Here is a 17,371-nt window from a genome sequence, read left to right on the forward strand (position 1 = left end):
CATGAGTTTTCTTTAAATAAACTCATCATAGATACCAGGATTAACAGTTTGCTTGTGGAAATCACTGACAGTGGATAACGAAAGAAAAGAAAATAAGAATGTGGACGTATTTTTATTTCTTTTTATCATTCAAAATTATAACTTTTAATGATATTTGATTTGTATAACGCACAATGATACACAAAAACGATGATTTAAGTATGATACGCAATCAATTGCATTGTTCAACTAGACTCGTGTACAGTTCAGAAGTTATTTGATGAATTAGAAATGTTATGCTGCTTGAAAGTAAATACTTCTCCTTGAAAAGAGAAATAATTCAGTAATAATAAGAGGGTGTCAATAAATTGTATTATCAAGGCAAACACAAAATTTGTTTTGTCGTCTTAAAGAGAAACTAGATATCCGTGTTACACTTTATAAGGCACATTTCGAATCATATACGAGAAAAGTCCAGCAGTTTTATTTCGTTATAATCCAAGTAATTATTGTTAATTCAGCACGCCTGACAAATTATAAAGAGAACAAATTATGTCACTTTAACAAAGCACTATCTTCTATGTTCACAACAAATCGTCTTTTTTAGGTTTCACAAATGCACTGAAAAGAAAAGAAGTTAAAAGATGTTAGATTAGTATTCAAAAGCTGCATGGTGGTTTTTTTTCCCCAAAAAATACGTTAGTGCATATTGGCAGTGTATTTTCTCCCTAAAGATGGAGCGCAGAACTTACAACGAACATTATCGACGTTTTCTCGGGGTGGGGAGAGGTTACTGACTATCCTTTTGGGTATAACTGTGCCTACAGCACTTGTCAAATCATAGTTATGCAGCACGTCTGGTTTGATGACGTCGGTTAACCGAGGAGCGCTTATGGCCAAGTAAGCCGAATTTGTATCCATTTCGAGATATTGAAAATCTGAGCGGTCTACGAATCTAACCAGGAAATCGAATCAGAATTGCAGCATGTGTAATTTAGCGTACCGTTAAATGAAATATCCAATTTGAATGGAAAGTGATATAGCGAATTGTGATTTGGCCTTTTAGATTTCGAAATACTATTGGTCTTCTAATAAGGTGGCGAGTTTCTTAAATTGTGGAAGGTTGGCTTTGTTGCCATCGATAGTAAAACTCTGGATGCATGGGACACAGGAACATATGTAAGAAACAAGACTAGATTTTTTTTACTATATCAATGCATGGTGACAAAGGGACATCGCTCAACTTTATATGTGTGATATATTATACGTATTATATAGTTGCTATCAAGATTTAGTCTGAACCTCTCCAAACAAATAGAAGACATAGAAAGTCAAATTCTTCTATTTTTCCAAAAAAAAAAAACAGATCTAGAAATTTGTTTTCAAACTAAAAAATTTTGAACTCCATTATCTTCCACAGGGTTTGGCAGAAAAAAAATTCTAACATCTTTATAAGGATGGATTTTGTTCCTAATGTTCCTAATATTACTATAATTGACTGTTATGTTTTTTTTATTTTTCAAAATGTGCTGGGGTCATTACAAAATGCTGTTTAAAATACAGTTAAGCAAGCGCTACTTTTCTTGACTGTTTTGCTTAAAGTCCAGTATTAAGTATCAAATATATATTCCGAATGCTTACATGTTATTGCCACGTGACAATACATTGCTTAGTATTCAAAATGTCACGCTGGGGCATGTGTTAACGTGCTTGGTCAGAAGGGATGCATGACAACCTCGTCCAACATGTAATTTTCAAGACCAACCCGCATACCTACATTTTGATTGGATATATTTAAGACTGACAAGTTTCGCTGAAGTGCACTCTTTAATGGTTGTGACTTAGTAGAAGTGCGTAATAATTATGTAATTTGTAGTCCCCAATTAACATTTCTCTGGTAATATTCCCAGTTTGTAATAAAATTACGTATTTATTGGAGAGGCTGCATCGCAAAAACTAAATATTTTAAAACCTTACCATACAAATCCATACAAATATCCAGAACGGGAAGAACAGTGAAATCACAATATTCAAACAGATTTTGTCAGCAAACCTGAAAAACAAAGAATTGACAATCAAAGCATATATCAGTATACAAAATAGGAAAAATCGAGAATAAAAAGTTATGATATTCTTTTGTTACTACATATTCCAACTGTCTGGTATTCGTATTTCATCAATGTTTTTTTTTTGTATTGTTCATTTCATCATTCTGCATGTAATTGGTGATAATTTGATAATAGAACTTGATCTAATTTCATTTTGATTTGCCTCCCAGCTGCAGATCTAGGGGAGGGGTTTCAGGGGGTCGGAACTCCCATTTTATGACGGTCAATGCTTTTGAATGGGGACATATTGTTGGACCGCTTGCTAATCATGGGTTAGAACTCGCTACCGTTTGCTTATCAAAGTGTAAAGATACCAGGAGGGTTTGCTTTTACCAATAAAGCAACACATTAAACATACAATATCTAATATATATGTATATAAAAAGAAGATTATTACAAATGAGACAACTCTCCAGAAGAGACCAAAATGACACAAAAATTAACAACTATAGGTCAACGTACGGCTTTCAACAATAAGCAAAGACGCCACCGCATAGTCAGTTATAAAAGGCCCCGAAATGACAATGTAAAACAATTCAAACGAGAAAACTAAGAGCCTTATTATGTAGCTTTGGCGGGGATCGGTTAAATTTCACAGACAAATATGTTGGGTACATTTATGTCAGTACTTGACAATTATATATTCTTTAAGGGAAAGTTAGAAATTAATGCCATTTTCGACCTTAAAATTGTCGTTTAGTGAACCCCATTATACCTTATTTCGTTAAATTATTTTTGTTTATAGATATTTTCTCTAATATCTTAACTATTTAATGTGTTCTTGCTCATATTATAATACATAACATTATTTCAATGGCATGATGTTCCACTATTGTTTATATTACACAATGATAAGGATAGTGGGTTATCATATACAAACTAATGTTACTAGTAGTGTAATATAGTATAGATGTGGGCAAGAACACGTTAAATTACATAAAAAAATATAAAAAGAATATCTACGTATAAAATTATTTAGGAAAAGTGCGGGGTCAATTCCCCAACCGCATGTGCTCTAAGCGATTACGTATGAGAGCCAGTTAGTACGCCTCTGTACAACTTCATACTTATCAATTAAAATATGTACTCATATCTGTATTTTTCCTGGATAATTAAGACACTTGACAAACGTACTATTTTGTATTTGTTATATCCTGTTTATGATAATTAGCAATGACTTTCATGTTGTAGTTGACGTCTACAAATAGAATAGTTACACTTTTAAAAACTTTTATCCAGTTGTAAATTATCGCCATGTCTTGTGTTCATTGGATAACAGCACTACAGTGTAATGTTTAAAAGAGGAAGACGTTTTTTTGCCTTCGAGACGATCTGTGACTTGCACGTTATTTATCTGCTGCGTGTATTAGATACACGTATGAAGTGAAATGTTAGTCTGATTGGGCGGATCTTATTTGTAACTCCAATACATGTTTAGATTTGTCATTGCAGAATAATAGTTTTCCATGATTTATGAAGAAAAAAAAAAGAGTGAGGGGTGTTCCAGCAATCTGACCATATATTAAAAGTATTTAACGACATCATGGTGTAAAATTGTATATATATTTATGTGACCCATATGTCTTAAATAAAGTTTGGTATACATTTGGTATACATTGGCAATTAACAAAATAGAAAAAATAATACTCCCCACATTTTGCAATTATTTCATTCATTCAAATACGATGCTTACTCGCAAAACATACCAAAACACGAAAACTAATATCTAACATTGGACAATAAACCATGAAAATGAGGACAAGGTAAGATGACAACTAGCAATCATTTCATACACCGCATATAGTAGACATATTGCTTACATTTATCTGAGCTATAGATTTGACCACGAAAACTTAACCTTGTTCACTGATCCATGCAATGAGGTTGAGGTAAAGGCAAAATTGTCTGACTTGCATGAAGAATTTGCAAGGTACGCACATACCAACAGCCAATGGCAAATACAGTTCTCATATTACTCATAAAGGAAAGAAATTTCAAAAAAATCTTAACTTTTTTCAAGTAGTCTCTTTACCATGAAAATGAGACCCAGGACAATGGAAAAATATCAGACGGAAACTACATAACATAAGGTATATATATATTAACAAAGTATATGAAACATTGTGTCATGTGAAATGAATGAATCACAGATGAAGTGGGTTTTTTGACGGATTTGACATTTCCGGATATTTCATTTTCTTTAAAATATTTTGTTAGTCTCACTCTGTGTATGTATACCTCTCCCTCAAAGCCTCAATGCTGTTACTGTGATACGTGAACAAGGTCTATTATTCAAGTCAGGATTTAAAAAGGAGGGTACTTTTTATATGGCCTTCCAAATACCGTTTCGATCCCTAACATCACTGAAGAGACATTTATTGTCGAAATCCGGATCTGGTGTACTAAAAAATATTGACACCGTGGCATAACATCGTGGCCACAAGTTAAAATTTGTTTTCTGTTTAGTATTAAATTTGAATTAAGATCCATTTTGTAACATCTTGTGATCAATTTTATTTGGCAATCGCCAATGGCAGTCAGCAGGGTTAATGAACATCAGTTGTTCGACCTGTTAGTTAAATGCGTTTTGTTTAAATATACTTTTTCACTTTTTTGGTCTTTTGGAAAATGTTGTTTGTGCTGTTTTAGACCCTTCTACAACGAAATTTGTTTTACATGCACACGTATAAAAATTGCGGTTTTTATCCAACGCAATCATAGGTTTGAACGTAGTTTTCAATTTAGACTCGTATATATGAATGTTGTATACCTCCTTCAGTGTCGATGTGGCATGCAGTATGTTGGCGAGACAGAGCAGCCATTTAACAAACGCATGAATGGTCATCGAAGTGACTACACTTGCAAGCCCGACCTACCCGTAAGTCGTCATTTGAGATCACCTGGACACACACAAGCTGATCTCAAAAACCTTACCATCACGATAATAGACCACAACGAGTGTTGGTCGAAGGTCGACAGAGTCGCTCGGGAAAGATTTTGGATAAGAAAGTTACGGACAGTCTCCCCAGAGGGCATAAATGAAAAAACATAGAACGAGTCCCTCCTTTTCCTGTGACCACCTGTTTCAAACAACGCCGGATTTAGTACTGGCTTTACAGTTCCAAATTATTTTTTAAAATAACAGTTTAAATTACAGGTTTTCATTGATTCGGGATGATGCATAAGTACGTTGCCACGTTCAATTATTTTACCTCATTATACAAAACTTTTTTTTCAATCACTATTAGACTGCTATTCGTTTGGAAGGCTTTAATATGTAAGTTCTGTTGTAATTGCCCTGCCGTTGTCTAATTTATACCATCCTGGATCGGTTAGGACATATTTGATTTTATTGATTTTTTTGTTTGAGGACTGCCCTCAATGCAGTTATTACATCTCAACTGTCACATCCTTTGGAAATCTAGAGTTGTGCCATTTCACATTGTAAATAACTTTTTTTATTTTTGGCATATTTCTGTAGTCTGCGGTGTGTTTGGAAATTTTAAAATTATTCCAGCGTTCGCTTAAATTGTATAAATCAAGATTTTGATAGAGTCTCAATTTGAATTGACATGATTCATTTGACATCGCGCTATTATTGAAGAAGGATATCTGTTATCCGAAATATCTAATATTTGTATATTTTATAGTTATTTTATGGTGATGTTGTACCCTTTTTGACTTGTTATATATTATATTTTGTAGTGTACAGAATCATATTACATGATCCATCGCCCTGTAAGATTGATCGTTGACTATTTATTCAGTCATTTTATATATATATATATACATAAGTACGTCTGAGTCAGTGACAACCCTACAACAGATGTATCCATCGGATCGCCATCAATGATGGTGATACATGGCTGTGTACATAATGTTTATACAACTCGTCTAAACATCAACCCAACAATGTTAGATCTGTAAATTTGCTTTCGCAAATTTTTGGTTCTTCCCTCGCCGGGATTCGAACCCATGCTACTGTGATATCGTGACACCAAATCGCCTGCACTGCAGCCGTCCCGCTAGACCACACGACCACCTGGGCTCTCAAAAAAAGAGCTTTCGCTGGCCATGTGTTACCTTTCCACGTCAGTTTTAATCTAGCGGCGTACTACAGTACATGATATATAAGGCATGAAGATGTAATTGTTACAGATCAGCTAAATTATCTATAGTAAAGGATCCTACAAATTAATGTAAGATACAGTCACAGAAAATAATTATATTCATAAGTACGTCTGAGTCAGTGACAACCCTACAACAGATGTATCCATCGGATCGCCACCAATGTTGGTGATACATGGCTGTGTACATAATGTATATACAACTCGTCTAAACATCAACCCAACAATGTTAGATCTGTAAATTTGCTTTCGCAAATTTTTGGTTCTTCCCTCGCCGGGATTCGAACCCATGCTACTGTGATATCGTGACACCAAATCGCCTGCACTGCAGCCGTCCCGCTAGACCACACGACCATCTGGGCTCTCATAAAAAGAGCTTTCGGTGGGCATGTGTTACCTTTCCACGTCAGTTTTAATCTAGCGGCGTACTACAGTACATGATATATAAGGCATGAAGATGTGATATATATATGAAGTTCCATACAACGATAGTAATGGACCTAGTTTTAATTGTTAAATCATAGTTATTTTCATGTCTGGTATATATTGACAAAATTGATAATAAATAATAAACTTCTCCAATAACAAACTAGAATTGATGATAAAATATTAAACGTAAAACGTACTAGTAAGAAGAACTGAAATATTTTTGTTTTAAACATTTTATCATCGAAAGCAAATGTTATCTGCCTTGTTTCCTTGAAGAAAAAAGATATGAAAGCGAATGTGAATAGTCTGTTCTACTAACACGGTATATTAGAAGTTCTACAGGGAACTGAATACAGGTTATATGATAAATTTCTGATAAAAATTATGTAAAGTTATAGGTCAAATCAATTTACACTTTTAACAGACTTTAAACTGAGCGAAAAGGGGAATATTGCTTTAAATAGCAGTACTTTAACATGTAAAGTGTGCCAAGTCAATGGACCATTAAGTAAGAGAACGGACCAAATAATCTCCATGTACAAGAGATACAACTAAATATCATCTGTCATTGACTTAGTAATACTATACTGACGGACTTGAGAAACACAGAATACATTTTTTGTGGTTTTTGTTTTACCAAATTATGATTAAACATCATAGAACTACTATTCCTGTGTACCATACATTTTTAAGTACCACGGACCATTGGCTTAACATTACTGGTTTCCCGGCCTTGAAACTGTAATCACAAATGGCAAAGTATGTAAGGTAGTGAACTCTGACTAAGGGCAGGCTTCAAATAATCTACAAGGAAATAATAATTACCAATGCTAACATAACTGCATACCAAAATATCATAGAATTACCAATATTCACCTTAAACTGACCAAATCACAAACTAACAATCGTTGTTGCCTTTGAAATGAGTCGCACATTATGCTTTTTTTCTTTTATTTTTTTCTTACGTCTCACCTCGAGACAAAACATTATCATATATATCAAAACAATAGTGTGTAGTATTTACCGTTCTCTGTGTTGCACTAAAACTGTCGATTGTTGTTGGCCACCAATGTTTACAACTGTTGTTTGTTGTTGCTGCTGCTGCATTTGTTGTGGTTGTGGTGGTGGATAATATCCTTGTTGTGGTGGTGGGGCATATCCTTGTTGCGGTGGTGGGGCATATCCTTGTTGTGGCGGTGGGTAATGTCCCTGGGGTGGTGGACCATATCCTTGTTGTGGAGGTGGTCCATATCCCTGAGGTGGTGGGGCACCTTGTGGTGGACCACTGTATGGTGGTGGCATTTCCTTTTGCTAAAAAAATATTCCAATGTACTAAGTATTTCCTAATAATTTACTTCGTACTTTAATCAGACGCATGATTCTACTTCTGGCGTACTAGTATATATTTCATTAATCCAATCAATGTTCCTCATAGGGCATTAACAATTATTTTCCGACTCGTGATTTGTTTTGTAATTGTTTATTTGATAATTATTTTTTTTCGCATTAAGAATAAAAAAAAACGTGCAAAGAAAAATCGCCCCGGTTGAATTTGGAATGGAGTTTTCATGCCACAAGCACTTGTTTGTATCCATTGGAAAGTCGGCTATCCATATAAATAAAATTCTATTTATATGGATAGTCAACCTTAAAGCTTTTAAAGGATAAGAAACAAGTGCCTGTGTGTTTCATTCGACTCATCTAACATTTGATCTGCGGGGGTATTTATGTTGTTTTGTTAAAGAAGGTGGCTTGTCATGCTTAAATTGTTTGTCAGATTTTCGGAATCCTCTCACGGTTTTATCCATTTGAATGCCTTGAAAAAATTTGCCCGGTGACCCCCCATTTTTCTTTTTGTAAATCTTTTACATGGTTAATTTTAGTCCATCTGTAAAAGTCTTTTAAAATTTTATTTAATTTTTAACAGTTTTTAAGAACTTCAACTTGTCAATGATAAAGCTATGAAAAGCCAAGAGAGAATATTTTCCCGCCAAAATTCCAATGGCTAATATCTCAAAAACAAGTACGGTGACCTTTATATTTATTTTGCTCTTTGGATTCCTTTATTAATTCGCTATCTATATAAACTAGTGTTTTGAAAAGTCAATTACTTTGAAACTGAGAAGCGAACTCCCTTAAATTAATTTTATAACAATTTCAGTCGTAAAGCAATCAGCAAACAACACCCAATCAATCAATCAATGTCTCAATCATTCTACTTTAAATTTATACATGATTTTTTACTTATGGAATCGCTATCGGGAAACAAGACCAGGGGTTCAGAAAAAGGCCAGGGATTCAAAATAAGGCCATTCTAAAAACATTGATTTAAAATAATCCCTTGGAGTTTTTTTTTAAACAATTTTATCCTTTATGCACACAATATGCAACACATTATATATTGCTTCGCTGTATATTGCTTCGCTGAGCGCAGCTGGATACGACCGCAGAGGTTAAACACTGAACAGTTAGGGCAAAAATGGACATAATATTCGTGCTTGATACAGGTCTGAATTTGGATTGTTATTAAATATTTGACACAGAATAACTGCAGTCGAAGAACTTAGAATTGGTAAGATAATTTTAATTTATATATTTTTTGCTTTTGTGCAATTACACCCCCCCCCCCCCCCCCCCCGGCCCCGAAAAAAATATGATTTCAACACACACACCCTTCTTTGGCAAATAGTCTAAAACTTGACATTTCTTTGTACATAATTGTCTTAATTGTCCATCGACCAGAAAAACATAGTCCCCACCTTTGCCCCTAATTCCTAAGTAGTTTGAGCCATAACACCCCCTCCCCCAAGTCAATACTAACAATACCTTCATGGTATGTAAACGTGTGGTAAAATTTCAGAGAGATTCATATACTTAAACAAATTATTGTTTGGCAATTACAAAAATGATTATTTGAGTCCCCTTTTTGGCCCCTTATTCCTAAACTATTGGGACCATAAGTTATAACCCCCCAAAATCAATCCCAACCTTTCTTTATTGGTATTGAACCTGCTGGTAATTTTTTTAGACATTCATTCACTAAAACTAAAGTTATTGTCCGGAAACTAAACGCGTCTTCGGACGACGACGACAACATGATAGCATTAAACGACGCAAAAAATGTCTGCGGTCATATGCAAATAACCAATATCACACAGAAGCTTGCATAATTTATGAACTGTGTCTTTTTTTAATTTTAGCATCATTTATGACCTGTGCCTTACTTGATATTAAAATTAATAAGATCTGGTAGCTCACAGTTCAAGACAATTACAACAGTTTAACACTGTACAGTTCACGTCGTTGTGTACCCATTTTGTGTATGTCCACAAAACAGAACTATCTATCGACAAGAGTGCACACGCTGAAATGTCTCGCCTTCTTTACTAATCATTGATATTATGTTGAAAGACCTAAATATAAAGCTTCATAACAACTGTCACATTAACTCAACATTAACCAAGAAAACGAAACACTGATTAATGAACCATGGAAATGAGGTCAAGGTCAGATGAACCATGCAAGGCAGACATGTACAGCTAACAATTCTTCAATACAACACATACAGTTAACTTATTGCGTATAAATTAAGAAAAACAGAATAAAACACAAACATTTAACACTTAGCAATGGACCGTGAAAATGAGGTCAAGGTCAAATAAAACCTGTGTAACAGACACATAGATCATAAAATATTTCCATACACCAAATATAGTTGACCTAATGCATAAAGTATTAGAAATAGTTATCAATAGTACCAGGATTATGATTTTATACGCCAGAAATATAGACCAAAACTTAACTTTGACCACTGAACCATGAAAATGGGGTCAAGGTCAGATGAAACCTGCCAGTTGGACATGTACACCTTACAGTCCTTCCATATACCGAATTTACTAGACCTATTGCTTATAGTATCTGAGATATGGACTTGACCACCAAAACTTAACCTTGTTCACTGATCCATGAAATGAGGGCGAGATCAGGTGAAAACTGTCTGACGGGCATTAGGACCTTGCAAGGTACGCTGCGAAATGGTCATGATATTATTGTTCCATTTTGTAGACTTTCCCTTACTACTGAATCGTTTATTCTCTCTACTATACGTGCATGGAATAAACTTGATCCAAAAATTCGCAGTGTCGACTCTATTTCTAAATTTAAGAAAGAATTAAAAAATGATAGTCTAGTATGTAAAATAGAAACGTTTTATTTGTACGGCCCAAGGAAATTAAATATTATCTTAACGCAATTGCGATGTTCCGCTTCATCCTTAAACAATGACCTATTTAGAGCTAATATTATAAATGATCCTTCTTGTCATTGTGGGTCCGATATTGAGGATGTCTACCATTACTTCTTCGTTTGCCCAAAATACACATTATGTAGGAAAAACTTATTCCATAACCTTAACTGGCTATCTGAAAACTTTGTTTTAGATACAAAACTATTAATTTGCGGACACTTGGAACTTTCGAACGAACAAAATATTCAAATTTTCAAACATGTTCAAAATTACATAAAAAGGTCAAACAGATTTCTTATGCCTTGATAGAGCGTTATTATTGCTGACACGGGACGTCATCGTTGTCATCAATCCACAAGTCATCGTCACAGAAGTATACGATTTTTCAAACTTTCTTTTTCCTTTTTTACTTTGTCTCCTCTTTGTTCACCTATGAAAGCTAGTATTATATTGCATAAACTGTTTGTTTTATATGCATGTCCATTATATTATACTATTATTGTAACTTTATATTGTATTATGGAGAAGACTTCATAAGTATGATTTACTTGTGTCTAATCCATTTTGCTTTAATTCAGCAAATAAAATATGTTTAAACTACGGTACGCACATACCAAATATAGTAATCCTATTACAAAAGTAAATAAGAGAATTTAACATTACAAAAAATCTTAACTTTTTTTTCAAGTAGTCACTGAACCATGAAAATGAGGTCAAGGACATTGGACATGTGACTGACGGAAAGTTCGTAACATGAGGCATCTATATACAAAGTATGAAGCATCCAGGTCTTTTACCTTCTAAAATACAAAGCTTTTAAAAAGTTAGCTAACGCCGCCTCCGCCGGATCACTATCCCTATGTCGAGCTTCCGCAACAAAAGTTGCAGGCTCGACAAAAACCAGTAGTCATTTGATAAAGTCACAATGTTAATGGTTTCTTTTAAGTTATGCGAGAGAAACCTTTATCTAAAATCCACGTTTTGATAAACAATGTACATAGTTATATTGTCCTTGGTGTTACAAAAATTTAATCAATCGACTCTCAAAATATTTTGTCATACAATTAGACGAATTTGTTTAGTTGTTTGAAGAAATGCTCCAACTAGGGTCAAAACATAGTACAACTGCAAGCGTGACACTAATAAATTAATTTCCTTAGAAAAACTTAGATTCGAAGGCAACAAAATATATTCCAAAATTATACCTAAAATGAAAACATATATTCAAAATCAAAAGTAAACACTTAAAGGACGCTCTAAGTGTAGCACTCATGATTATTCTTATCATTATTTTAGACAGGCTAGTAGTCAATGTTTAGCTCACCTGGCATGAAATTCGTCCTTGTTAACTTTTTACATTTTGAAATTCTTCTAGAGAAGTTGTTCTAGTTTACACATATTGATTTATAGTGGATTGGGAAACAAGTTATTGCAACTTATATTAATCCTTTTCCACTTTGTGGGTGCAAGTGCTGCCTTGTAGCTGCATTAACCTGTTCTCTTTCGAAATCTAAAGGTGTCTTTTACGTGCAAGACATATGTCTATCTCTTAACACGGGTCAGTCATATATCGTCCCCATCTGACGTACTTTCATCGTTTCTCAACACCATACTCGCAAATGGTGTCAAGAGAGAGATGAAAATGCATACCCTGAAATTTTCTCCCCGAACCGGGGATCGAACCAGGAACCTTTGTGTTAGTAGTCCGATGTGCAAACCATCACACCCCGACGCTAGCTATACAGTGAACAAACGAATTGAACGAAACCAAACATTGCATGAATTTTCGTTATAAGGTGCTGACCAGGTGTTGGTACATTGTAGCCAATCAATCATCCAAGATGGTCGTCAGAGGAGAACTTAGTTCAACAGAGGACCTTATGGGAAATACATACAATATTGTTCATTGTAGGCAATCAATCATTCAAGGCGATTACCAGCAGGAAACTTTAATAGTTTAACAAAGGACCCTGTAAGTAATAAATACAAAAATCTTCTTATAAATGAAACCAAACATTGAATTAATGTTTCTTTTAGGTGCCGACGAAAGGTTGTTACAATGTACCAAAACCATCAACAAGATGGCTGCCAGCCTGCCATATGGGACCTTAGTTTAACAACGTACCCTATCCGAAACATATACACAAATGTTTCTTCTAGAGGAGCACAGAGTGGAATGAAACCAAACATGACATGAATGTTCTTTTATATGAGGTGCTGATTAAGTGTTGCTAATTTACTGCCGATTTACTGTTTAAGATGGCCATTAGGATTTTGTATTATAGTACTTGGCCAATATTAAACTAAATTTGGCCTCATTCATTATTTGGGTATCTGTTGTGATATCAATCTCTCTTTCCATGGTTTTCCAAAAACAAAGTAGTATCAGGTGAGCGACAAAGGCTCTTAAGAGCCTAGAGATAGTTTTGTGATACATCAACGAACTTGTTAGCGTACCCAATTTTTTATATTTTCAAAAAATATACTAAACAATTATTCAATATTTGCATATTAGTTTACCATATTATCTATGATGTTTAGTAACAGCTTAGACAAGTTTGTTACACTATGTAAATAAAATATCAAGTTAAATCAATTTAAAAATAACTCTCAATTGCAAACAATACATGTAATAATGATCGTCATATGAGTTCAATTAACATAACAAACATGCTTAAGTTTTATTTATTTTAAAAAAAATGTGGTGTGATTTCCAATGAGAACAACTGACGTGGAAGGTTAGTAACTTCGTGTCACTGCACGGCCTTCTACAATGAGCAAAACACATACCGCATAGCAAGCTAATGATTGACAAATCTAAAACAATTCAAACGAGAAACGAACGGCCTGCATGATTTAGGTACAAAAAACAATAAACGACAAAGTGAATGACGTACACCAACAAACCTGCCACAACCACTGAATTACATGCCTTTCTACCCGAAGACTGTTTATCTGACGCTAAACCGAACGCACAGATCGAAATAAGTAAGTAGAACTGCATTTTGATTCGGCATGTTGTAAAACACTTCTAATAAGCTTTTCATCGAATATATAAATACAATAACAAATAAAACAAAGCAATCCATGTAGAATGCAAATCAATGCATGTAGAATGCAAATCAATGGTAATATTAGAAACATTATTATAAACCATCCTGCTTTGTTTTGAGAGTCTCCCCCGAAATTCATTTAAATAAAATCAGAATGCCTAACACAGGTACAATAGTTCAATAGTTTGCATGTTAGTGTCTTGAAATAAGTTAGAAATATATGTCTTGATATAATTTGTAGTGCTCAACGATTACAATCTCAATTCAACAACAATAGATAGTTCCTTACGGCTTACCTCCATTTCTGTTTGAAGTGATTTCTTCCGTCCCTATACTGTGACAAGTTTTCACCGGGATCTGTTTAATCACGTGTCAGCGCAATCTTTTTTATTGATTTCCCTTGTGGTGTCCGTATTAGATAGCAACAGTTATTATTTTGTTTTATTGTGATGTTTGATTCAGATAACGTTTACGTAATTAATATTAGTTTTAAATGTTGCACCACCTCGACTTGATTTGTGTATCCCTCCCTTGGCCTCAATTGAGGTCAGATTAGTATTTGACTGTTGTTTAGTGTTTCTAGTTAAATTTAATAGTTTCCAAAAAATCAAGGGTGTGTAGCCGGTATTTCCAAAAAATATTACCTTTCTAATACAGGTAAACATAACAACGTCTCATTATTGACATTTCAGTGGTTTAATGCGGTTTAGGTTTGAAAATCGTTATCGTAATATTTATAAGGTTTGAATATAATATATGTATACTATGCCCCATATATTATAATAATCAGAATGTATGTGTTTGAGAAGTCAAATTAACGAATGTGGCTAACCAACGATTTAGAGTCCGAGTTGTCACTGTGTATCATCGCCACCGGAAATTGGGTACTAACGAAGCGGAGAGAAATAGAAAAAAAAGTAAACAAGTTAGGAATTCGTTCAATTTAAAGCATTTCCACTCATTTGATGAGGGTGCCGCTTAAGAAATGATTTTCTGATATATAATTCTTTTAATTATTAGGCCGATAAGTACAAAATAAATACAAGATTTTGTGTAATACTCCAAAACTTGCCACTTAGTACCGGAAAATTTCGAGGTCTATCGTCCTCTGTAGCCCCATTCTCAAGATATTGAACTGTTTTTCATTATTTTTCCAGACACGATTTTAGAATATTATAGTGTGGCATCATATTTACTGAAATTTGTTGTCAAAAAGACGCATTTTAAAGAATATGGACAAAAACACTGTTTGTTTGTTGTACGGCGAATTGCAGGACGTTGTACGGCGAATTGCAAAATAACAACTTTTGTCTGTACGGCGTCTTGCAATATATTATAATTTTAAGAGGAAATTAATCACTGTTTAGATAATATCAAGTGACGATATTTTGTTGATATCAAAGCTTTACAGGCTTACAAACATACAAAATGTCTTACTTATCAAATATTATAAATATATGCCGTTAATTCAGTTCACGGGAGGCCTCGTTGCCTTCCGCTTTTCGATTTTGTAAAAAAGTTTTTTTTTTCAACCATATTATCCTAAATACATTAATATATATATCGTTATACTACTAACGACTGTAAATGTTGTCTTATTTGTTGTTTGGGTGAAATTTTGTAAGTTCAATAAAATAAACCGTCCATTCATCTTTTGTTGGTACTAGTTTTTTTTTTTTTTTAAATAAAAACAGTTAAGATGTGGTATGATAGCAAATAAGATAACTATCCATCAGGATCAGATAAACTGTATGGTAGTGGGTCTGTTAACATGTTAACAACACCTCGATTTTGGCAAACACAGATAACAACAAATTTTAAATGCTGATAAGAGTTAACAGCAACTTTAATGACACATGGACAGACAATTGAACTGATGGAAAAGCAGACGGAGTGACTGACTCCAAGAAAAAAGACTATGTCATGAATAATCGAAAATGCTTCAAACACCAAAAGGGAGAAAACTTGGGTTAACGTCATGACGTAGGAAAGTGTAACAAACAGATATAATGAGTGAATACTATAGGGCGCGAACATTTTTTTAATGGCGGGGGCTTTTATAAATTATATAGTTACATCGCAGTCAGGGTATTCATACGGCTCATTGCTTACATGATTTTATTGAAAGGAATTACGAAGGTTTACTGATTTTTATTTTAAATCATCAAAACCAGTGTAAAATCAGAAAGTAACATTTCAGGTGTCACAAGTTGAAGCACTCTTTCATATCCATCTGAGCTGATATAAAGAAGCCTTGGTCTATCTTTAGATCCATTCTGAATTTCTTAGACTAGCAAATTTGATTTCAATTTGAGAACCAATTCCTATTTTTTTCGGCCTCTTCTACCAGGCCACACTGTTCAGTTAATTTAAGAATTGCAAATTGAAAAGGTACTTTATTTTTCACAATTCCGTCCAGGTACTCTGGGTCGATATAACTTATCAAACATTCCATATACATGTGAATTATTTTCGTCATAGGACTGACCAGGGTTTAAGCTGGATAAGAAGTGGCCTTTCCCTTTAACGTTTTGGATACATTTCAAATAGAAGCCAGAAATGACTACATTGGTTAGACGTATAAAGAGGGGCATGAAATATCTTTAAACATGTTTAACACTGCCGCATTTGTTGCACCTGCATGACCCAACTTGAGTCCGTAACCTTTGCTTAAAGTCTTGTATTTATTTAATTTTTTAAATATGGGTTCATTTATATGTTTCAAGAAACAAACATTGAACTTCGACCCCCTTTTGTAGTTAATTGATTGCTCACTTAGGAGACAGCTTCAGGTATACCATACAAGTTTAGTTTCGAGCCATGGTGAATTTTCTAAATATGAACGTTTTTGTACAATTGAATTGATTTTTAGATAGTTGAGTAATAATATAGCCTTCCTAGTGGGTTTATATGAACATTTAGATTATTTTTAGCATGTTTTATAATCCATTGTTCAGTTTGACCGTCCAAGCGTTCCTATCCGTACCGCCATACATTTTGAAAATTTTGTATTTTTTTTCAACCAAGATTCGACGCTCGATCTTTTCAATTCAATTTCATGGAAAAAACAAGCAGAAATGCATATGATTTTTTTTACCTCTTGGTAGATATATGTCTATGGTATTAGGAAAGGTATCACTCTTATTGATTGAAATTTTCCTTTGGACCAAATTTTTCAGATCTTTGTGACATGTTCAACCCCCTATTTTGCAATATTTGGTATCAAATAATTGCTCATTGTTGCCATAGTTACACAAAAAAAGAGATTATATTTCACCATTATTACTATTGGAAATCAAATCTATGGACGATTCTCTTTCCATAAATATACACATGCATAGTTTTAATATTAAGCCTTATTTATTACGGGAAGGAAGGGAAAGAGGAAAGAGGGTGTTTAAAAATTATGAGTGTCAATTCTTAGTGTTT

General features: G+C 34.0%; 1 protein-coding gene across 1 annotated transcript; it reads right to left on the bottom strand.

Annotated features, from left to right (window-relative positions):
* Window positions 1-93: 93 nt before the first annotated feature.
* On the bottom strand, window positions 94-14,433 carry LOC134712540 (annexin A7-like). The gene is made up of 4 exons (XM_063574187.1): window positions 14,239-14,433; window positions 7,668-7,954; window positions 1,957-2,032; window positions 94-600 (listed from the first exon to the last, which is right to left on the bottom strand). Exons 1-4 carry the CDS (start codon window positions 14,242-14,244, stop codon window positions 583-585), a joined length of 387 nt encoding a protein of 128 aa, XP_063430257.1. The 5' UTR covers window positions 14,245-14,433; the 3' UTR covers window positions 94-582.
* Window positions 14,434-17,371: the final 2,938 nt, after the last annotated feature.

This window comes from Mytilus trossulus, chromosome 3 (genome assembly GCF_036588685.1).
Source record: "Mytilus trossulus isolate FHL-02 chromosome 3, PNRI_Mtr1.1.1.hap1, whole genome shotgun sequence".
NCBI classification, from domain to species: domain Eukaryota; kingdom Metazoa; phylum Mollusca; class Bivalvia; order Mytilida; family Mytilidae; genus Mytilus; species Mytilus trossulus.

Excerpts from the sequence above, each read along its gene's own strand:
- LOC134712540 (XM_063574187.1), bottom strand. Across the intron at positions 2,033-7,667 it reads TTAGTGCAACACAGAGAACG|GTTTGCTGACAAAATCTGTT; the intron begins GTAAATACTACA and ends TTTGTTTTTCAG.